A 22,885-nucleotide genomic window follows, 5' to 3' on the forward strand; every position below is an offset into this window, starting at 1 on the left:
TAATACCGTATTTCATTTATAAGACAGACTGAACCAGGAAAAATGACTTTGGCTAGGTCAGTTAGCCTTGTCAGACTACACGTTCCTCATGAGTGAAATAGGTGGCGTGCACACTTCTTAGCTGACTTCCAGCTCTAAAATTTCATGTTTCTAACTTCCTAACGTTTTAACTATCTTGTGATCTTCCAGAAGGGTGGTAGCTGTGTGTGTGTGCTCACTACCAAATGCCAGTACCAAGTCATTCTCAATGCGGTCAGACTTACACACTCGAACTAGATAAATGATATGCTAAATCAAGAAATATGGTATTCAAATAAAGTCTCAAAAACATACACCAAATATATGATGAGATGCTCTTGGTCCTCACATTGGGATTATTTGAGAAATACTTCATAAAGGGAATGGGGTTTGAAAGAATTTTTAATTTTTGGTTTATCCTTCAGTGCACAGAAGAGATTTGTTTAACTTTATGCTGCCACATCTCCATGGCTTTCCTTGTGAAAAGAGAGAACTTAAATGCCTTCTGTACTGCATACTAAGGAAAATAAATCCCTACACTTCTGAGAGAAGTTAGTGAGATTATTTGTAGAGAGAGGGAATGGGGGGAGAATCACCAAATCAGATATCCTTATCCTGCCTATTTAAACTTTTCCTGTGTAATTATGTATTATCTACTTACTAACTGTATGGAAATAACACACAAACGTTAGCATGAATTCTTGTTAAAAGATTGCAAGCTACCATTCATGATTTGGAGATGAAAGGCATTTTGGGTAAAATATTGAACAAATGATAAATGTCTTAAAAGAACAGATTGTATAGAAATATTCATTAGGAGCTTAAACCAGTATACTCCAAAAAAACTGATACTAATAAGATCAAAGGACCCAAATGAATGTGTATTTAGGACATTTGGTATGGTGTCTAATGACTTCTTAACTAGCCTCTTAAAATTTGATCAGCTTTAGATTTTCCTGAAGAAATTACAAAAGAAGAAAATATCACTGGATATAATTCAGCTTGCTGTCTCTCTTGTCTGTGTGTACCTACAAATATTCAGACATGAGGAAAGTGGAAAATTGGTGTTTTAATAGATAAGTAAAGGCAATACTGCATTGCCTGTTGCCTGAAACACTGCTGCTTTTCTACTAAGAATTTCTAAAGTGTGACATAAATCAGAACAGTGCAGTTTTACGCAAAATTTCACAACAGTACTGTTGAAAGTCCTGTGTTAAATACAAAGAGTATTGCCATGAGTTCTTAGAGTAGGGGAGTCACATACTCTATGCGTCGTTAGAATAGTTTAGAGTAAATTTCACCATGTTCTTCCTATTGCTCACTCGACTTTCGGGTTCTTACCTCCAGGAGGGATGTAGAAACAGTTGAGTTGGGCTTCATGCACCACAGTGCCCTTAAATGTCACCTCTGTTTCGGCAGGTGAGTGACTAGGAAGCGGCTGGTAGGCAGGTGTGGCGGGCTGCACGAAGGCTCGAAGCATGGCGAATCCCCAGATGTGTACTAGCAGGTCAACTTTTAAAAATAAGTAAATATCCTGCTCGTGAACTTTTCTCCTTGTTATTTTTTAAAACCTAGAAACCATTCCCTCAGTAACATTTCAGCATTACATAGGTTTTCGCAGCTGTATCATGTCACTGCAAACAGGTTATAGTAATTTTTTTAAGGTTTAGAATTCTGAAAACTACACCGTCTGTTCTTCTCAACCTGTCCTTTGCTGTCTTCCCTCCTGTGCTCACCACCTACACAAGGTTGGGCTCTCACCCAGTGGCTTTGCAGGAAAACCGAGATTGAAATGTGAAGGGAATGGTTTCTGTCAGCCTGTCAGCTCATCACCTCCCTCAGGCATGCTGGTCTCTGGTTTTCACACATCACCACGAGCTGCTATGATGTACCCTCTGGTGTAGAAGAGTGAAAAGTCTGTCCAGGGGTTGGGAGACCTTGGCCCTAAGAGGCAGAAAACTCCAGTGGGAATGTGCCCTTTAATGTAATTCACTGCCCTTTTCCCAGGGAATGCAGCTCAAGAAGCAAAACTATTTTAAGGAGAGAAAAAAAGACCTAGTTCTACAGATTATCCTGGTGCTACCCTTTCAGTAGCCAGAACTGTTGCTGGGAAGTCTGTTTTTTTTTCCCCTTGACTATTTAAATTTTATGTTCAAACTAAATATTAACTGGAGGCTGTTTCAAAATGATCCATTTTAATCTTAAAGTTGTGTTGCTTTTGAGGTAAATGGCCAGGTCCTAAAGAAATCTCCACAATGTCTTAAATAATCACTACAAACCCAGTGTTGCCTTCATTCTGCATTGACATCTGAAAGATGATCTCATAGCGCTTTCCCTTGCTAAATCTGCATCTCAGTTTCCTCGGAGGAACAACACCGTCAAACTGCTTTTCTATTTGTATCAACAGTTTCCTTGGCATCTTACCCTTACGAAAACCTAGTTCCTTTGTCAAATGCCACAAATGTGTAAAAAAAACAATGACACCCAAGTATTTCTACTGAAATGTCCTACTAATGAGACACAAGTGGCTGGTTTTCCTCTACCATTTGGCCTGAGATCACGTAGTCATGCTGGGTTTTTCTCCCCTGCTACCACATTTCTACTTCGATAGTTTTGGAAAATTCAGTCTCCAAGGAAAGGAAATTTTCACTGTAGCCTAAAAATAGACCAGGCTCCTACTTTGTAACCAGGATGGAAGCCACCAAACACACAAACGTGTCCAGATTCACCATCACTGAACGTCGGTGGCCCAGCCCACTTCTACTTAGAAGAATATGAGGCTCGGCGGGTTAGTGGACAGGAATCTGGGTGGGCCACCCTTGTAAGGAATTAGTGTCAGACTGGAAACAACCTTGAATAAAAAGTTTTGAGATACACATTTAATGGTCTTGAGATGAAAATTTCTTTTTGATATTATGGCTGTCTCAGCATGTAGGCTTCAGAGCTCAGATACCCTTTTTCAAAGGATTGTCAGTGTATCAAAGAGGAATGTGCGTATGTGTTTCTAAGAGGATAAAATGGTCCTGTTCAAGAAAAAGCTGGAGGGCTTTTTTTCATCTTTTCCCCTTCACATGTAGGTAGGTAAGATAGATTCCTGGTACACTAATCATGCAATGAGTCAAAAACCCAGTCATTGCCACCTTCTGGCAAGTTGGTAATTCAGATTTATAGGGTTCCTTTTTAAGATATCTTCTTAAAATAGCACTAAAAAGACATTTCCCTTATCTTTTGATACCTGAGTCATTACTGACAAACAGAAATCCACACCAAAGGCATTCATCAGGTGAATGGGAAAAAGAAGTCAAAATATCACAGCTGTTTTAATGACCAAGTAATATTGACATAATTAAATGTTTTGAAAGATTAAGCCTTAAACACTTTAAAAAATATATTTTGTTTGTTTTCATTCCTGTCATAACATTGCTGCTATTTTCAATGAAGATTTTTTAAATGCATATGTAGTTAATGCATTGTTTGTATTATTAATACAACCCTATCCTCAACTAGAAATTTATAAATGTATTTTTGAACTATTTAACCTTTGCCATAAAAGTGATGTACACAGGTACATACTGAAGTATACAGTGTATTTGAAAATTGTTAAATGTATCAATAGCAGCTATATTATTATCACCTTTTCCTTTCATCACTAAATGTTCATAGTTACATCTAATCTTTCAACAACTGTATTTGTCTATACTTAAGTATTAAAGTCAGAAACTTATTGAGTTTAATTTTTCCCTGCACCTTATCCTAACTTAAAGCTTACAAAACCATTCTTTCAGCTAACATATTCTTGGGAGAAGGAGAGGGGAGAGAAGCTTCTAGGCCTAATTTGTGTATCAGGTGTCAGTACACTTAAAAATAAAGATTAAATATGTGTTTGAAATGTGCAAATGGAGTATAGAAACAATGACATTTCAAAGCAAGGAGTTTAGAAATTTGGATTTCATTTTTAATCTATATTCACTGGCTTAAGAAGCATTTGCCAAATGGCTTCTGTTCAGCTGCTGTGTTTTTAAGGACAATTACTTTTATCGGCTGTGTGTGTGCTTGCAGAAGACCACTACATGTTTCTCTGTGGGCTTCAAAAATTCCAGTGCTAAGCATAAGAAGAAAACAAATCCTACCATTTGCAACAACATGGATGGAGCTAGAGGGTATTATGCTCAGTGAAATAAGCCAGGTGGAAAAAGACAAGTACCAAATGATTTCACTCATATCTGGAGTATAAGAACAAAGGAAAAACTGAAGGAACAAAACAGCAGCAGAATCACAGAATCCACGAATGGACTAACAGTTACCAAAGGGAAAGGGACTGGGGAGGATGGGTGGGAAGGAAGGGATAACGGGGGGGAAAAGGAAAGGGGACATTATGATTAGCATGTATAATGGCGGGGGGCACGGGGAGGGCTGTGCAACACACAGAAGACAAGTAGTGATTCTACAGCATCTTACTACGCTGATGGACAGTGACTAGTGGGGTTTGTGGGGCGGACTTGGTGATGGGAGGAGTCTAGTAAACGTAATGTTCCTCGTGTAATTGTAGATTAATGATACCAAAATAAAAATAATAAATTAAAAAAAAATTCCAGTGCTAGGTGTTCAAGCTTTAACTCTGGTGATTGGTTTCAGTTATTCACTAAGTATGTATTTTCTTTCAAGATGGTGAGGGAATTTCTTTCCATTATGTAGTTTTGAAATGCATAATTTGTTTGATGTGTTTTTTGCAGTTTCCATTCATGGAATATGGTTTTATGATAAGGAAGAATGCCAAAGAATTGCAGAGCTTATGAAAAAGTAAGTACTGAAAGGCTGTTTTTTCAGGACCTGGTGCTTTTATTTGTATTTCTACACTTTAACCCTCAACAGAATCTCTCTTACAGCAATCCATTCCACAGTGGGTAGGAAAACATTTATTATTAATAAATGACAAATAGACATAAATTTTCACTAGGCATGATTTATCATGTAGAAGGATTGGCCTCATTTTCTTCTGCGCATGTGGAATATCTATAATATGAATCATTCCCGGTGACAATTTTCCTTAGTATTTTCCTCATTTCTAAAATGTTTTAATGTAAAAGCAGTTTTTTGCTTTGAAGAGATATCAGTATACATAACAAGAAAAAGAATATTCAGAGCCATTCCAAAAAGCTGCTACAGATTCTCCAAGATCTTTGCTTTTCCTTCCTGCCCTAAATGCTTCCCTTTAACTGCATACCCATGGTGTGGGAGCTCAGAACTTCTTCACATGTCTGAAACACTATGAGTACTTAGGACAGTCCTTATTTCCAATTTTGTTGGAAATGCCTAAGTTAATATTAGTTTACTGATCAGTACACAGTCTCTCTCCCTTTTGTTACAGTTTCTTTTTCTTTTAGTCTCATGATACCTTATGATTTGTCCCATTCTGCATTTGGGGAATTTAAATACAGCCTGACTTTCCCACTCTGGACTCTCCCTGATTGCACTGGGAGGAGGACCCGGGAAGTGCGCTGTCCTCCGGTGACTGGCCAACTCTGATCCATTCCTGAGCCCCGAGGCTGCCTGCTGTGAGGCAGTTATTTCCCGCAGTTCACACGGTGGGGTAGAGCCTCAGATGGAAATGAGTTTCCAACACGTGCTGTATCTCAACCTGACTGGGCTCAGCTGCTGCCCATGCAGACTTGACAACTCAGGTCTGTGCAAAAGAACCATTTTCCTATTTTAAATCCTGGGACAATGAAATGACTAAAAAGTGGCCCCAAAAACAAAATGTGGGGAGCACTCTTTTGTAAATAAATTGATTTCTGAAAATCTAGCTGTGAAAGCTAATTTTAGGTAACTAGCTCAAGTTGCAGATGGTGATTAAGTGTGTTCAAACTGGTACTTAACCACCATTAACAACTAGTTCCTAGAACATTCATGTTACTGTAAACTGCATTGGATAATAATAGCAGGATTTCACATAGATTAAAAAATACCCTGTAGCTCAGCCAACAGTCCATGTTAAAATTATAAGCATTCTGCCAGAATTACTTAACAGCTGGGGCAGGACACTGATTGTTGACTAGCAATAAACAGCTGATTTGTGTGGATCCCGGGCAGTTCCTCAAAATTAAATACCACAGTAAATTCTCAGATCTCTTTTACCATAAACTTCATGGCAATTATAAGAGAATTTGAGCTGAAGGGCAAAGCACGCAAAAGGAAAAAGTGTTTTTCTCAGTGTCACCCAGAAGCATATAGAAGTAATCTGGTGCCCTCTGTATTGTTTTTAGGAAAACAGAAGATTCTTGTCATTGTTTTCTTTTTTTTTAATGCCCCCTCTTCTAGAATGGAATTTTCCCTGTTTCTAAACTGTCAGAGGACTACAGGATTTGAGCTGCAAGGAATCAGCGTTGCTTTGACTTCAAGGCACTTTGGAACCAGGGGGAAAGTCCTGATGTACTGTATTGTTTGCTCACTTTTGAGAACTCTAAATCAGGTTTCCTCAGCAATTTAATGAAGTCCTTTCAAATGCTCTAAATGAGGAGTTGGCAAACTTTTTTCTAAAAAAGACCAGATAATGAATATTTTAGGCTTTGCAAGCCATAGGGTCTTTGTCATAAGTACTCAGCTCTGCGGTTACTGTGTGAAAGCAGCCGTAAATGAGCAAAGGTGCTGTGTTTGTAACTTTTCTCACAGAGACAGGTGGTGGGCCAGCTTTGGCCTGCAGGTCACAGTTTGCCCCCCACTCCTCCGGACTCACATGTGCTGTCAATTTGCAGGACCTCAACTTCATTTTCCTTTTCATTTCTTAGCAGTCTTCCAATTGTAACAAGATAAAAACAACCAGGTGAGGTTTGGATGGTTTTAAAAATCATCTTTATTAAATTGGTGTCTTGCCAATGGGTTTCAGCCCTGGGCAAGTTCACTATGGATTCAATATGACCAAAGAAATGACAGTGGAATATTCTTGGGGCGAAAGGGTTTATACCCAACTTTATTCCCATGGTGGCAGGTCAATCACTAGAATCCCATGCACTCAGAGCGAGTCTGCAGGCAGCAAGCCAGTCCCTGCCTCTGGGCCTCCCTGTCCCCGCAGCCGTCTCTGTCTCTGTCCTCGGTGCTGCCACCACTCCAGTCTTGGTCTCTGCTCTCCTGCAACCTTGCAACTGTGCCCCTGTGTCTCCCAGAGCACTGGGTGGAGCTCTTTATACAGAGTCAATGACAACATACTGACCACAAGTGTGTAGTGAGCTAGCCCACCAGGGCCAGGTGAGAATCCTGGCCACAGGAACCTTCACTTTATCCACAATTGGTTCTTCTTGTTGGGTTTTCCCTCTGTTTTTCTAGCCTCATTCACTATGAACAGCTGAGAGCACACCAGGGAGCTGGACCAGGAATCTCCCCAGTGATCGTCAATTCAGGAGACAGCAGAGAAGTGGACATCCTACGAATGCTTACCAAAGCCAAAGATGAATATACAAAGGTGAGTTGTTGTCTCCCCTTGTACGGTATACTTAAATTCCACAGTGGGAATTAGCTCAGTGGAAAAGAATTAGTGCTATTCCTTCCACCAAACAAACTTGTATGAAAAACTAAATCTTTATTTGCTTTTAGTAGGCTAAATCAGACTATTTGCTTTTAAGTGGATGTCTTGCTTGAGGGTTTCAGCCCCAGGCAAGTTCACTATGTATTCAGTGAGACCAAGGAATGACAATGGAACATTCTTGGGGTAAAAGGGTTTATACCCGGCTTTATTCTGCTTTATTCTTCCAGCGGTGGTTGAGCACTAGAATCATGTCTGCAGGTCCGTAATCCACCTTGTCTCTGCCTCCATCCAGAGCACTGGGCAGAGCTCTTTACATAGTGACTCAGTCAATAATAGCTTATTGCTTACGAGTGTGGAAGCAGTAGCCTAACTGGAGGCCAATTACATCATCAAGTAGATTAGGGTCAGGTGAGGATCCTGGCCATAGGAACTTCCATTTGCCCCACAACAGATTAAAAGGTAGCTGGAGAAATCAGTAGCCTTCACAGAATCAAACAGTATCCAGTCAGATTTACTGGAACACCCCATTTCCAGTAGCAACAAATTAAAATGAAATTCTTTGGAATAAAATGAACAGGAAATGAGCAAAATCTATAAGAAGGAAACTTGTAAACACTCCTGAAAGGTTGAAAAATAGACCTGAACAAATGGAAATCTATGTCCTGATCTTGGATAAGAAGACAAAACTTAGAGCTCTCCCTTCTCTTTAATGTAATCTATAAACTTAAATTAGATGAATACAAATTGGTTTCTTCTTTTCTGGAGGCAAAAAAGTTGATTATAAGGTCATGTAGAGAAATTTATAAGGAATAATACGGGAAACCCTGGCCAAAAAGAGCAATACTGGGTAGGAGAAAACAGGGGAGCAAGTGCTACCTACCTGATAAGAAGACATTAAAGCCTAAATACACTTGAAACAGTATGCTCTTGATGGGGCCGGTGCATGAGCAGTAAGATAGACCTGTGAGAAACAGAGAAAGTTCAAAATGACATCCCAGTATAACTGAAATGCAGCATATGATAAAGATGAAAATCTCAAACCAGCTATTTAAATAGGTTTTTAAATGATGATGGGCGAACTAGTAGTCTTTGGGAAAATTCAAAATTCGATCTGCCTCTCATGCCAGGATAAATTCCACATGTATTAGAAATTTATATGTAAAAACAAAACCGTTCAAGTACCAGAAGAAAATGGGTATGGATATCTTTGTAATCTGGGAAATGGAAAATCTTCCTAACTATGTCTCAGAACCCAAAAGCAATTAATCCAACTGTATAAAATAAATAAGCAAATAAATGTTCTGCCTGGTTTAGAAATGCAAGCAAACTGAGAAGGTATAAAAACCTGAGAAGAAATATTTATATATAAATAACAGGAAGAGGGCTAATTTCCCTATTTTATAAAAAGCACTTTTGTAAAATCAGGAAGTAAAAGATTAACACTCTCTAAAAACAACATGGGCAAAAAAAATAAAATTAAGAAAAAAAGTGAAAATCCTATAGTTTGGAAACTTACTGAAATAAATGTACATAACTGAATATCATATTATGAAATTGCTAGAAAAGAAATCAGAGTGACTTCAGAACTCTTTATTTGGACTGAACACCCTTAGTGGGTTTTACTTTAAGAACACTGTCTTGCCAATGGTTTTCAGCCCCGGGCAAGTTCACTATGGGTTCAGTGAGACTAAGGGATGACAATGGATCATTCTTGGGGTGAAAGGGTTTATTACTCAGCAAGTTCCTGCTATAGGTTGAGCACTAGAATTACATCTGCATCCAGTAGTCTGCAGGTCTGTAATCCTCCTTCATCTCTGCCTCAGCCCAGAGCACTGGGCAGAGCTCTTTATGCAGTGACTCAGTCAATACTAGCTAATTGCCTACGGGTGTGGAATTGGTAGCAGAGCAGGAGGCCAGTTACATCATCAGGTAGTTTAGATTCAGGTGAGGATCCTGGTCATAGGAACCTTCACTTTATCCACACTCCACCCCTCCAGGATTCTCACCTGGCAATCGACATACTCTCCATCTTTCCCAATGATTCCTGTGTGAGAAAACTGGGGCACTGTAACCAGATTCCACAACAGCAACAGAGGGTAACAACATAGAGATTATAACAAAAATTAAGATACAAGATTTTGATACAGGTAACAAAAATTATAATAATAATCCTCAAGCCTAAGGAGGTTATCTCAGCTATATTCAAAACCAATTTTATTCGGATGAGTTTATGACTCACACTTAGTAGTGGTATGGATAGGGAGCTCCATGCACCCCAGCGAGTAGCAGTTTTTTTGCTAGGGTGTGTGCCCAATCCACAAAGACCTTAGGGGCAGTAAGACACATGTTTCAATGACACCAACATAGGCAAATCTTGTCCATCAGGTAGGATGCATGCAAGAGAGTGGTCCTTTGATAGGACTGTAGCTGGAAGGGGGTCCCATCCAGGTCTGGTATACCATAACTTTACCACTCTCCCTGTAGTGCTACTGGAGGTGCATGCACTGGCCGTAATGATAAAACAAAACTCCACAGTAAGATGCTCCTACCTCCTGGCATTCAGGATATACTACTCTACTCTGTGGGGGCCACTATGCTGCACAGGGGGCCAGCTTCCAGGCCTTGTCCCCAAGGTGCCAGGAGGGCCAGCCATTGCTGGTCCATGTGTTGAAATGTCCAAAGCCATGTTCTTCAATCAGTGGAGTCTCCAGGGTTTAGTGCAGTTGGGGCTGGCAGCAAGACATTATTCTAGTGGCCGAACCTCAGCTTCAATGATTCTTGGTTTGTACTTGCAGTCATATAGGGGAGGCAGCAACATCGTTACCATGTCTGTGGGGCTCAGGAATCCCTTTCGGGGTTTCTCGTTCAAACGCCGCAGCACTGCCCATAAGTGACTGACCATCCCCACAGACCATTGGTGTCTGACTTCAGTCCAGATTTTAACAAACCATTGTGCATCTCTGTCATGCCTGCCATGGTAGGATTGTATGGCACATGAAACTCCCATTTGATTCCATTCTTGTAGTGCATGTCCAATAAAGTGTGTGCCTTGATCACTCTCAATTACCTGTGGTTGGCCATAGGCTGCAAAGAGATACTCCAGGCCTCTTTTGGTCAACTGTTGGTCTGCACAACATGTAGGAAAAGCAACCAGAAGTCCAGTAGCTGTGTCCACACTAGTCATGGCATATTGGTATCCATCTGACACAGGCAGAGGTTCAATATAGTTTATCTGCCACCTGACGAGAGGTGTTGGCCCCTTAGCTATTATCCAGTTTTCCTGTGGAACTCGATGTAAGTCCCTTTTAGAGCATATGATGCACTCCTGCTGGGCTTTGCTGATTTCTTGAAAGGTCAAAGGCAAGCCCCACCAACGGGCTATGACCCACATTGTCTTTTGCCCCACGTGCAACAAATGCTGATATAACCATTGGGCTACATCAGAGGCAGGCTTTCCTTCCAGCCAATGTACCTGGGCCAGTGTGTCTGCTTCATCATTCCCTGGGGATGCCAAAGGCAAATGGCCAGTCACATTATACACTGTAACTGTTTTAGTCTGACTACAGGCCCATAAGTCTTGCCACCATTCTTGCCCCCAAAGGGGTAGCATGGTACCGTGTCAGTAGCCACAGGCCAAGCCCCAATAGACGGCTCAGCTGTCAGTGCAGACAACTATTGCGGAAGGCTCCTGGCTGGTCACAAGCCACAAAGCCCACAACTCTGCCCATTGGCTGCTCTTCCCCTCACCATCTTCCATCCATATTGTCTCGGTCTTAGGATGGAAAGCTATGGCCCTCCATTTTAGGGGCTTCCCATGGCTGGAGCCGTCTGTGTACCATGCATCTTCGGGCATAGGGCCTCTTCCCTCCCAATAGGGACTCCGCTACTAATGGTTCTAAAGTAAATTCTTCCTGCTTTTCACTAGTATATGTCACTGGCCCCAGTAAGCATTGGAGTTCTTCACTCAACAAACTGCTAGAGAGGTCACTGTGCTGCTGTAGGTAAGCACCCCACATGGCCAGTGGGGGCGTTTGTGCCACAACACTCCTTGGTTTGGGGATCAGTCTCGTAGGCACCCCATGATAGGATAAGTAGTTATTACCTTTATAAGGGGACCATTCCAGTGATAGGTTCTGTAGCCAGCAAGGCATGACACATGACAGCCAATTGTTTTTCTGTCAAGGTGTAACGTACCTCTGCCCCTTTCCAGAGTTGTGACCAGAATCCAATAAGTTGGCAAATCCAATAGGTTCAAGCCGCTGCCAGAGACCCCAGCCATAACCGTCTTCAGTCATATGAACATCCAGCTCACAGGGCCTTGACGGGTCTATCACACTCAAGGCCTACATGGGCTTGACTGCCTGTTTTGCTGTAGTAAAGGCAGATGCACATGTCTCATCCCAGTCCCACCTGACACCCTTTCATACCACCAGTATAAGGGCGTCAGAATTTGTGTCAAGTGTGGAATAAACACTCTCCTACAGCCTAGAAGACCCAAAAACTCCTGTAACAGTGCCACAGTTGTAGGGGTAGGAAAGGCCTGGACTTTATCTATGACTGCTTCTGGATAACTTTAGTCTTACCCGACCAGACTACTCCCAAGAATTTAACTGACAAACCAGTTCCCTGAACCTTGCTACTGTTCACAGCCCATCCTTTCTCCTATAGATGTTGCAGCAGTCTAGGTGCTGCACCTTCTAGATCTGAAGAGAATCAGGCGTGAGCATGACATCATCAATATAATGGTACATCTGCACCATTGGCAGTTTCTCCCATGGTGCCAAGTCCTGGGCTACAAGTCCGTTACTGATGGTGGGGCTGTGAGGGTATCCCTGTGGAAGGACAGTGGAAGTCCATTGCCGTCCTTCCCATGTGAAGGCAAACTGTTCCTGACTTTCTGGCTCAATGTCAATGGAAAAGAAGGCATTAGCAAGATCTACAACATAATGGTATGTTCCTAGTTTGTGACTGAGGGTATCCATCAGGCCTACAATAGAGGGGACAGCAGCATGCATAGGGGGTATGACCTTATTCAGTTCTCTGTAATCCACGGTCATACACCAGGAGCCATCTGGCTTTTTTACTGGCCACACTGGGGAATTGAAAGTACTATGGGTGGGCTTTATAATACCCACCTTTTCCAGTTCCTGGAGCATTTCTCCCAATTTCTTTATTCCCTCCAAGCAATTTGTATTGTTTGGTATTAGTCACCCACACCGAGGCACAGGCAAAGCCTAGCATGTCTCCTCAGAACTGCCTTCACGACATGTATTCTCAGTCTGAACTCACCTGCATTCATCTGCAACATAGACCCTGAGGGATATCAATCCCACAAATATACCCAGGGATGGGATAGATATACACAGTATACTCCTTTGAGGGTAGATGCCATATTCCCAAAGGGATTTGGGCTTGTTTCACTCTGATAGGCTTACCCCAGTATCCATCTGTAATAGTGGGGGTTTCAGGAAACCACTCAGGGTTCCTCTCCCAGAGGAACCCTTGGTTGCTGGGTCTTTATTTTCTTTACAACCACTGGGTATGCTTTCAATATAGGAGAGGTCAGTGCCCCCGACACCACCCCTTCGTCCTTCCCCAGCTCCTCTATTTCTAAGGCTGATGGCACCTTTCTCTCCACTCCCTGAGTGCCTCCTCTGCTACATCCTTTTCCTTTTCTACTGTGCCTCGCAGCAATGCCAGCTCAGTTTGCAGCAGCTCTCTTACCTTCACCTCAATGCCTTGCAGCTGGCGTTCTCATACCACCTCCTACTGTGCTTCCCTCAGGAGTACGTCCTTTTCCTCCATGGCCTTTGCCTCCTTCAGAGCACCTGGCAGTGCTGCTGTCTCGTTCTGTAAGGTATCTTACCTCTTCCACTGCACCTTGCAGCTCACATTCTCGCACTGCCTCTTCTTGTGGTTTTTTTCAGGGGTCCATCCTTTTCCTTCAAGACCTTTACCTCTTCCACAGTACCTTGTAGTGATGCCATTTCAGTCACCAACAAATTTTTTACCTCCTCAACAGCATGTTGCTGCCAGCGTTCTTGTGCTGCCTCCTCTCGTATCAATGCCATTTCATTCTTCAATGAATCCACAGCAGTTCACAGCTCATATTCTCGTGCTGCCATTTCTTGTGTCTCATTCAGGAGCATGTTCTTCTCTTCTGTAGACTTTTTTAATACTATGAGAAGCAGCCAACCCACAGTCCCTGCTGCCTCACGGGCACTCTGTTTCTCAAAGGACCTGCTTAGTATACCAAGGGCCACCCCTACTGCCTCAGGAATCACCTCCACCTGCCTCCAGTCCTGGGGTGGGGCCCAGCCCTCTAGGAGGCAAGCCACCTCAGACCACATACCCATTGGGGGACAGTCCACTGTCTCCCCATTCATAGCAGCAGCCCACTGAAGCACCCCTCCCGTAAGGACAGCCTGTTCTTTTATTTGATCAACAATGAATCCTGCCAATATTGCCAGTTGTTTTGCCAATGGGTTTCAGCCCTGGGCAAGTTCACTATGAATTCAATGAGACCTAGGAATGACAATGGAACATTCTTGGGGTGAAAGGGTTTATTACCCAGCTTGTTCTTCTGGTGATAGGTTGAGCACTAGAATTACGTCTGCATTGAACAGTCTGCAGGTTTGTAATCCTTTGTCTTTGCCTCCCCCAGAGCACTGGGCAGAGCTCTTTATTTAGTGACTCAAGTCAATAATAGCTCATTGCCTAGGGTGTGGAAGCAGTAGCCTAGCAGCAGGCCAGTTACATCATCAAGTAGTTTAGGTCCAGGTGAGGATCCTGGTCATAGGAACCTTCACTATATCCACAGACAGAAAGAACTGCAAAGAAACTGAAAACTTCGTTCAGTGCTTTCATTGTTAATAGTAATATTGGCACTGTAATTTTCCAGCTGTCATGGGATATAATAAATGAGTACTCATGCTTAAGTGCCTAGAACAGAACTTTAAGTGTTAGAGAAAAAAACTAAGTAAAAACCATATAATATTAAACTTTAAGTGGAAATATCAGAATTATCTCATATTTTCTTAAATAATGTAGACCTAACTCTTTCTCTGAAAAGACCTAGAAATAAGTGACAACCCAGTAGCAATAAGCACCTCTGGCCCCCAGATTATTGTTTCTAAATACTCTTCCCTCCTAAAAGGTTGTCAGGGCTCTTTAGATAAATTCCTGATTCCAGGTCTGGGATAGGAGAGTCAAACAAATACAGTCACAAGAAAGGGACACAGTAGTTAGAAGGGACCACTGACAAAAGTCACAAATTCTAACATCAATAAGAATGATTACCATGGATTGAAACACACTGACTCCAAAGGTCTATGAGTTCTCGTGAGAGAGAGCAAGCAGGCCAACATACAAAACAAAACAAAACAAAACAAAAAGAATTGTTGGCTGTCCTTGGAGGTACAAAGACACCAACTCTTCTCTGGAAACTGGTAGTTAAGGGGAAAGAAGTAAGCATTTATCCTGCCTGGCCAGCATGGACCATATTTCACTGTAACTGGATAATCCTGGTGGATGAGGGAGAGTTCTTCTCTACCAAAGAATTCCAGTTACTAAAGATAGATGGACTAGTAGAACTTAGAAACACCCTGTAAAATAACTGATTTAGGCGATGATCATCAGTAATGTTAATGATATGAGAAAAGTCGGTGAAAACTTGCCCATGGGAGGATCAGGCTGGCACCGCCTGGAACCACCAATCAACATTGTTGAAAGCCAGATGACATGCCCCATGATATGACGTGAAATTTGTGGCACTGCCTTGACTATTCCTGCCAAAAGAGTTGTTCCTGATTATAAGTCCTCAGCACTAACTTTCTGGTTTATAGAAAATGAAAGGAGGAGGGGAGGAGGGCAGGGAGGAAACAAACTAAGTGATGCCACAGGGAGCAATCAGAAAAGTCCTGGAGGGGTGGGATGTGTGGAAGGGCGGGCCACGTTTCTCCAGCTTGCCTTTGACTTGATGGTTAGACTGTGAGTTCCTTGAATACAAAGGACACCCTTACTCATCTTGATAGCCCTCTTCATCTTCATAGTTCCTGACACATGATAAGGGCTAAATAAATGGCTGTTGAATGAAGAATCAATATGAATATGAATAAACCACAGTTTCTTAATCCCTTCACCACAGGGCTTGGACAGAGGTGCTTTAATCCCAGCTTCAAGTCAGTAACAGCTATTTCTGTGTTCGTGTTTTATTTTGTTTAATTCTTCAACAACCATTAAGATATATCCTAACGACTTGGCAACTAGTCAATTAATTATACTCTACTAATTGTATTATTTTAGGCACACTAAAGATTAATTTTAAAAGGTGAATTTTTGCCCTCTAGGAACTTAGGTTCTGTGAAGACAGCATAACAGAGGCCAATAAATGATAAATGCAAATAATGAAAAAAATTTTTAATGTTCATTCTTTTCCCACCCTCCTCTTAACACACACACACACACACACACACATTGTATTGTTTATAATGTATAATGTTTGGGCAACTTAAAATTCTTGTGGTTGAGGACAGACTCTGGGGTTAGCCAGTTTTTAGGGATAGCAAGGGGCCCAGCCTGGAGCGTGCCCTTGACACGGCCCAGTCCGCAGCCATCCCTTCTCCAGCTGGCCCATGCACCTCAGGTGCCCCAGTCATCCCAGAGCCAGGTCAGGCAATTAGGAAACACCCTTGTGGTTTAGACCCCAGTGAAATTATTCAAATTAGCCAGTCCTAAAGTGCAGGAGCCTCAGCATAGGCTGTACTGCCTGCTTGCCCCTCGCTCCTGACCATGGGAGGCGTCCCCGTGTGGCTCCTGCCTCTAGGAACTGTGTGGGTACTAAAAATGTGCTTCTTCAGCCTCTGCACTATCTCCTCTTGTAGCTTTATCTGACTGACTGCCTCAGTAAAGAACACACACACACACACACACACACACACACACGTAGAAACACACATGGTTTTGGAAGCTTAATTTAGGCCATCACTTTATCCAATACCTACAGCTTGCAGTGTTTTCCCCTCATTTTGTTTGCCCTTCAGAATCTGCATCTTCTTCAAGGCCTAGTTAAAATGCCACTTTTTTCATGGAGATCTCTCATTCAAATTAATTATTCTTTTCACTGAACTTATCGGTCTAACCATTTAGAACTTATTTTGTTCCTCCTCATTTATTACACTTAAGTCAGCTTCTCCCACTACACTATTAACTTGTCAAGGTGAAGCATGTCCTCTTCATCATTATGCCCCACAGGCTGGTGGCTACAGCGTTGACATGAAGCATGGATGTTTAATCATTGTGTAGACTGTGCTTTTCTGTAAACTCAAATACATGTTATGTGCATAACATTAATTGTTCCAACTGTGCAATAAATAAGAAATTATTCCTTCTGCTATTAACAGCCAGATGATATGATGTAACCTTCTAAAAGCAACTATGTGACTATGTTACTCCCTGATCTAAAGCCTTCTTTGTTTCTCACTGCCTAGTCTGCAAGCATTCCATAACATGGCCTCAGGTAGCTTTCTACACTCTGTAACTTCTGCTCCCACTGCCTCCTGCAAATATTTCAAACTCCTACCAAACTGAGTAACAACTGCTCCCTGAACGTGTCACCATGCCTTTATCCCCTCTCCTCTTCGCCTGCTAACGTAGGACCAGTCTTTCCAGGCCCATTTCAAATGTTCTTTGCCTATCATGTTTTTTCTGACTCACCCAACCAGCTGTTCATGCCCCCTGTGAACTTGTAGCACGTTGTAGAAACCCTTCTTTATTTCTCCCTCACATTTGTGTTATCTCCTTTCTCACATGCCAGCAGATATTTAAGAAAATGTGGAGACTGGAATAAAATCATTCTGAGGTACAGGAAAGAGGACAAAAAGAAAGAAAACAAAAATTTTCCTCAGAATTCTTATTGTGAAAAAGTGTATTTCCCACTCCTGGAAGTATTCATAAGTAGACTGAGTGATTACATGCAGGACATAATACAAAAAAAGTCACTTCTCTGGATAAGTATTAAATGAAATGACTTCTGAGATCCTTTCCAACTCCAAAATTCTTAAATTTATGAAAATCCCAAAAAATAAGAGAAAGAAACATTTTGAGCTAGAGGTATGTGACATTAATAAAATAATTTGAAAATCTTACTTTGGCCAGTATTTTGTGTTCCCCTAAGAAACACCTTTCTGTGACTCTGCTGTTAAGTAGCCATGATGTTAATTTGAGCTTCATCTCCTGTTGCTTCCTCCCCACTAGACTTCTTGTTGAGATTCATGTAGTCAGTAGCATAATAAGAAAAGCAACTGTGGCCAGAAATGATCTTTGGATGCATAGATAAAGTCTGAGTATTCAGAGGTAGACTATTTTATTTTTTCAGACTACTTTGTGTTTTGTGTTTTAAGGCAAGAATTAATAGTTATTTTTAAGATATAGCTGTGATCTATTTGTGAAATTAAAGAAATTATGAAGTGTGTTTTGATGCTCAATGAGAAAATTCATAAAAGTATAGAAAGGAAAATAAAAACCACCCATAACCCTATAACCCAAATAAGTTTACTTTTAACACTTTCAGTTTATTTTCTTTCCAACTTTTCTCTTGGCATAGATACGTATATTTGTGTATTTGTGTGTGATAAAATGGGATTATGTGACACAGTTTTTAAGGCTGTAAAGAAGTGCCTCAGATTCTCTATGAAGAACCCATTATATCCTCTCTCCAAATCAGTGTTTTTTCCCAAGTGTTTTAAAGTTATTTGGGTCAGGAGAAGCATAGAAAATTGAACAAGTGGAAAATGAGCTACAAACCATTAAGGTAGATGATATTTAATTCTGAGCAATTAGATAGCAATTTTTACATAAAAGCAAGGCTTCATTGAGAGACAGTTGTAGTGACATAGAAAACAGTTTCTAGCAGTTTACTTAGAAAAGGCTATCTGGGGGTTGTGCACAGCAAAAGACAGAACAGCCTCTTGGCCCATATGGATTTGTGCATAGCACAGGTGGGGAAAATCTGTCTTTCTTTGCCCCTGAGCATAGAGAATGAAGAAATGCAAAAAGGTCATTCGGCTAAAGCAAGCTGAGCACTGCTGTCTTTTGCATAAAAGGCTTTTCATGCTAAAATTTTGTAAGTGACTCTGTCTTAGGCTATATCCTTATCTTGTGTTGGTTATCCATGTATTGGAAAGCCAGGCCAGTTGGTCCAGACAGCCATACCATTAACCACCATCGTTCACCTAAGGAGAATTAGAAATAACATTTTATGACTCATGAAGTGATTTCACATCCCATTTAATACTAGTGACAAATACCCAAATTATTGGTAGAATTCTTGGAAGAAAACAATTAGTCATTTATATAGTTAACTTTGTAAACCTAAGTGAACACAGTGATAATCATACTCCTACATCCTTGAATTAGAAAATACAACAATAACTAAAACACATTGAGAACCATGGGTTCTGAGGCCGAGATAGCACAGACAACTCATTCCTCCTGGGCAGGGGTGGCATGAAGTGTTTCTGGCCCGAGGCCTTGACTGTGCAGTGGGAAGTCATGATGCTGTAGGCAGCCTGTAGTACAGAAAGTGGCGTTTTTAGATTCAGTCTCACTTGGTGCTTTAACAAGGCAGACACTGACATCATTACTGTGTTCTTTTGGTCATGAATCCTGCTGTGTTAACAACCACATGGTTGGTTAGATTAATGTACAATAATGATGAAGTATTTGAAGTGATACGGCTTGTCTCTTGTCTCTCTGTGAATTCTAATTTGTAGTGAGTGGCTCAGAACATTCAGATTTGAATTACTCTGTTTATGCAAAAAGTCATTCATTAAGTAAAGATGATTTTACTAATTTCCAAATCAGCAGTTTGAGTCAGCTTTACTTTTTGGTTTGTAGACCAAAAAAGGTTAGTTACTTTGCTGAGGCAACTCTCCAATTCTAAGTCAACTGCTAATGGCTGAATAAAAGCCCTACTGTGTGTATCACAGAAAAGGCACATAGTGGATCTCTGGCATCTTGTTGCACTGATGGACAGTGACTGCACTGGGGTATGGGTGGGGACTTGATAATATGGGTAAATGTAGTAACCACGTTGTTTTTTCATGTGAAACCTTCATAAGAGTGTATATCAATCATACCTTAATAAAAAATTTTTTTTAAAAAGCCCTACTGTGATCCAGACATGGTATTTAGGGAATAGTCTCCATCATTGTTTATCACTGAAAAGCATTAGACTCTGTGTTTTTGAACTATTGTGCTTAAGCTTGTCTAAGCCTTTCAAATGCCCTGGTGTCTAAGCCTCTAGGTCTCATAGGCTGATGCTGCTGGTAGTATTTTAGGACACTAAACTGTGCAACTAAAAAAAATTAAATTTGGATTTGATTTATACTCAAATATGGTTCATGTCAGAGGAGATCAAGGGATATTCCTTTGTACCTGAAAATCTGTCTAAAAAACAGTCAGCTACCAACTAGATAAAAATAAAGCACAAGAAGGTGTGTTCTTCCTAAAAGATTAAAGCTCTCTTTACACGAAAAATGAGGTTCTTTTTTTCATTTCAGTGTAAAGCCTGTTCTGAGCCAAAACAGATAGCCAGCTCATCTGCCATCTATGACAACCCCAACCTCATCAAACCGATTCCTGTGAAGCCTGGTGGGAGCCAGCAGCAGTGTTTACCCCGGCCCAGCCAGGTACCCGGTGCTGTGCATCTCATTTGTGCTGTCTCTATAGGGCTCCTGAAGAACTCTGACCCAAAGGATAGTCACAGGAGGGCCTGGTGCCATTCGAGGGTGCTGTCAGGTAAATCCCAAAAAGAAAGATTTCAATTAGAGACTTTTTTCATTATAAATAACTTACTCTTCCTGGAAAGGGGTTAACATGCTCACTGTCGGCATGTGCCATACCCTGCGCTGATCTGGTATAGACTGGAACTCCTTAGAGGATAAGGTATTTTTTAAAAAACAACAAATAATGACACCGCCAAAGTTGACAGGGAATCCCCGTCAGGCCCGTGTTCTTCTCGGGTAGGCAGTTGGTTTCCCAAAGCCACCGAGAGAGCCACGGCTAAGGGCACCAGGCTGAACCGAGCCCCACTGAGAACCTCCTTTGTGCCAGACACGGCACTGGGTGCTGTGTACAGAGAATGGGTTCCTGTTCTGAGCAGTGGTATGAAGCTCCCCCTTAGACGCCTGATGCTTTGGCTTTACATTTGCTTCCAAAACATAGACATGATAGCAGTGTTTAAATGAAAATACACATGTTCTCAGAATAGTACAGCATTAACAGAATCGATTATCTGCAAGTCCCATTATTGGTTGTAGATATAATGTGACTATTTCCATTTCTTAGGATTTTTCTTCATTAAAGCTTTTTTTTTAAGAAATTGGTTTAAATCAGTTTTGAAAACAAAGATGGATGGAGTCAAAAGACATAAAGACCGACTATGAAAATCTCGTATTGAATTTCTTAACGAGTAAATCTTTTCTAATCATCTTTTAAATTTCTTTTATTGTTTGCTTCCCACTGAAATTTTGTATGTTAACAGAGAAACCAGAATATGTTGACTTTATAATGAAGCTCATGTTTTTGTAGCCTGACAATGTAGAAAGCGTGAGAAAGTGGCAGATCAGAAAGGAAGTAGCTTTTTTGCACCTGGCCAGGCCAAGACAGACTTTATGCATCTCATGGTTTTCTTAAAGCTACTAGTATATGGTTGAAAGGGTCAAGTTAGATTAAATGATTTATGTTTCTTCCCAGCCCTAAATTTCTATAATTCTGTGAAAATCTATCAGAAATTCTGAAATCCTCATACTCCTCTGTGTTCTCCATATCTTCTTGTGCTTCGCGGGGTTAGGTGGGCTTCCTGTTGAGGAGATTGCTTACCTTTTAGCGCATAGAATTCTGCACCATAGTGGCCCCCAATCTGTGGGCCCCAGGCCATCAAGGGTCATGTAACTAGTTTATGAATCAACAGATACTAAAATATAACAGCTATCTTGGGAGTGGTAAGGGAGAATGCAGTGAAATATTCTGATATTAAAAAAGAGGTCTCAAACTGATGAAGTCATTATAATCAAGCTTATTTCACCCTTTCTAATTGATCAATAGAAGAAATCATTGGTTAGGCCAGTTGTGTTTAACTGCCGCCTGTGTGACCAAATTGTATGTAGGCCCATTTTCAGGCATATTTATTTTTTCCAGGCTTTAGACCCTGAACCCCACCACTTGTCCTTGATGGCTCTCTTTGGGAAGGAGCACAGAGCTACTTGTCAGGAAGCCATGGGGCCTCCACAGGCCCTCCACCAGCAGCAGGAAGAGAAGCTTCCACTGAGGCAGGGGGTTGCACGCTCCCTGTCCTATGAGGAGCCCCGAAGACAGTCTTCCCCCACCGAGAGGCAGCTCTGCCCAGCCATTCAGAAACTCATGGTCGGGAGCGCAGACCTCCGCCCGTTGTCAGAGCTGCCTGAAAGCCGGCCCTGCAACAGCGGCCGCCATTCTGCTGGGGAAGTTTCTGCAGGGCCTGGGCAGCCAGCACCTCCCCATAACACTTCCAGAACTCAGAACCTGTTAGCGAAGCTTCAGAGCACCCCAGGGACAGCAAACAAGTACAACCTGAGTTCAGCAGCGGCTGCCTGCTCCCCTGCCCCAAACCTGGGCCCTGCAGCTCCAGGGGAGGGGGTGGCTCAGGCACAGCTGGTGCGTTTCAACAGCTCCCTCCCACCTCAGTCCCTGGGATGCCAGGCTCATGGAAAAGAGCAGCCCACACTCCCCAGACAGACTTTCCCCCTGTGGGGCAATCAGACAAGCAGTTCTGGAGTCATCTCCCCGCAGGAGCTGCTGAAAAAGCTTCAGCTTGTGGAGCAGGAGCAGCAGCCGCCTGCATCCAATCGACCAGCCTTGGCCGCCAAGTTTCCCATGCGAACTCAGAGCTCTAGAACAGGGAACCACTTGGAATCCTGGATCGACAAGACATCCAGCACAGAAAAGCATTCTCCCCTTCTTCGGGTAAGTACCCACATGGGGCAGGGCTGGCTTACTGCACAGCTGTGAGGCTTAGAACCAGCTCCTGGGCTCTGGGGACTCCACATGTGTGCACCTTGTTATCGCCTGAACTTTCTGCCTGGAAAAAGACCCTTCTCTTTGCTTATCAATCTGGAGCTTCCCTCTTTCAGGGATAAGTTCATTTGTTAAAACTTCACAATGTTATAAGGTCTGGAGACATGACAGACTTGGAAAAATACATGGACATGGGAAAAAACCCTGATTTTCACCTGAAAACTTGTGGTCTGCTTTGCAGTCATTCTGGGACACCAGATACTGGATGTCTTCTTGTTCTTTAAGTCCACAATA

The 22,885-nt window shown here is 41.9% G+C and overlaps 2 protein-coding genes across 11 annotated transcripts in view; one reads left to right on the forward strand and one right to left on the reverse strand.

Annotated features, from left to right (window-relative positions):
* CACNA1C (calcium voltage-gated channel subunit alpha1 C) overlaps positions 1–3,648 on the reverse strand; it is a 671,070-nt gene extending 667,422 nt beyond the window's left edge. For 3 of the 8 annotated variants that reach the window (XM_036906989.2, XM_036907039.2, XM_036906984.2), the window contains exon 1: positions 1,360–3,648. In XM_036906989.2, the coding sequence (XP_036762884.2) occupies positions 1,360–1,498 (139 nt within the window). In that variant the 5' untranslated portion in view covers positions 1,499–3,648. The remainder of the gene's footprint in view (positions 1–1,359) is intronic. The other 5 variants (XM_036907000.2, XM_036907031.2, XM_036907021.2 and 2 more) reach the window with 4 other exon arrangements.
* DCP1B (decapping mRNA 1B) overlaps positions 1–22,885 on the forward strand; it is a 53,596-nt gene that overhangs the window by 26,752 nt on the left and 3,959 nt on the right. For 2 of the 3 annotated variants that reach the window (XM_036907196.2, XM_036907186.2), the window contains exons 4-7: positions 4,752–4,818; positions 7,339–7,474; positions 20,098–20,226; positions 21,737–22,540. In XM_036907196.2, coding sequence (XP_036763091.2) covers positions 4,752–4,818; positions 7,339–7,474; positions 20,098–20,226; positions 21,737–22,540 — 1,136 coding nt within the window. The remainder of the gene's footprint in view (positions 1–4,751; positions 4,819–7,338; positions 7,475–20,097; positions 20,227–21,736; positions 22,541–22,885) is intronic. The other variant, XM_036907205.2, reaches the window with a different exon arrangement.

Source organism: Manis pentadactyla, chromosome 14 (genome assembly GCF_030020395.1).
Source record: "Manis pentadactyla isolate mManPen7 chromosome 14, mManPen7.hap1, whole genome shotgun sequence".
Lineage (NCBI taxonomy): Eukaryota > Metazoa > Chordata > Mammalia > Pholidota > Manidae > Manis > Manis pentadactyla.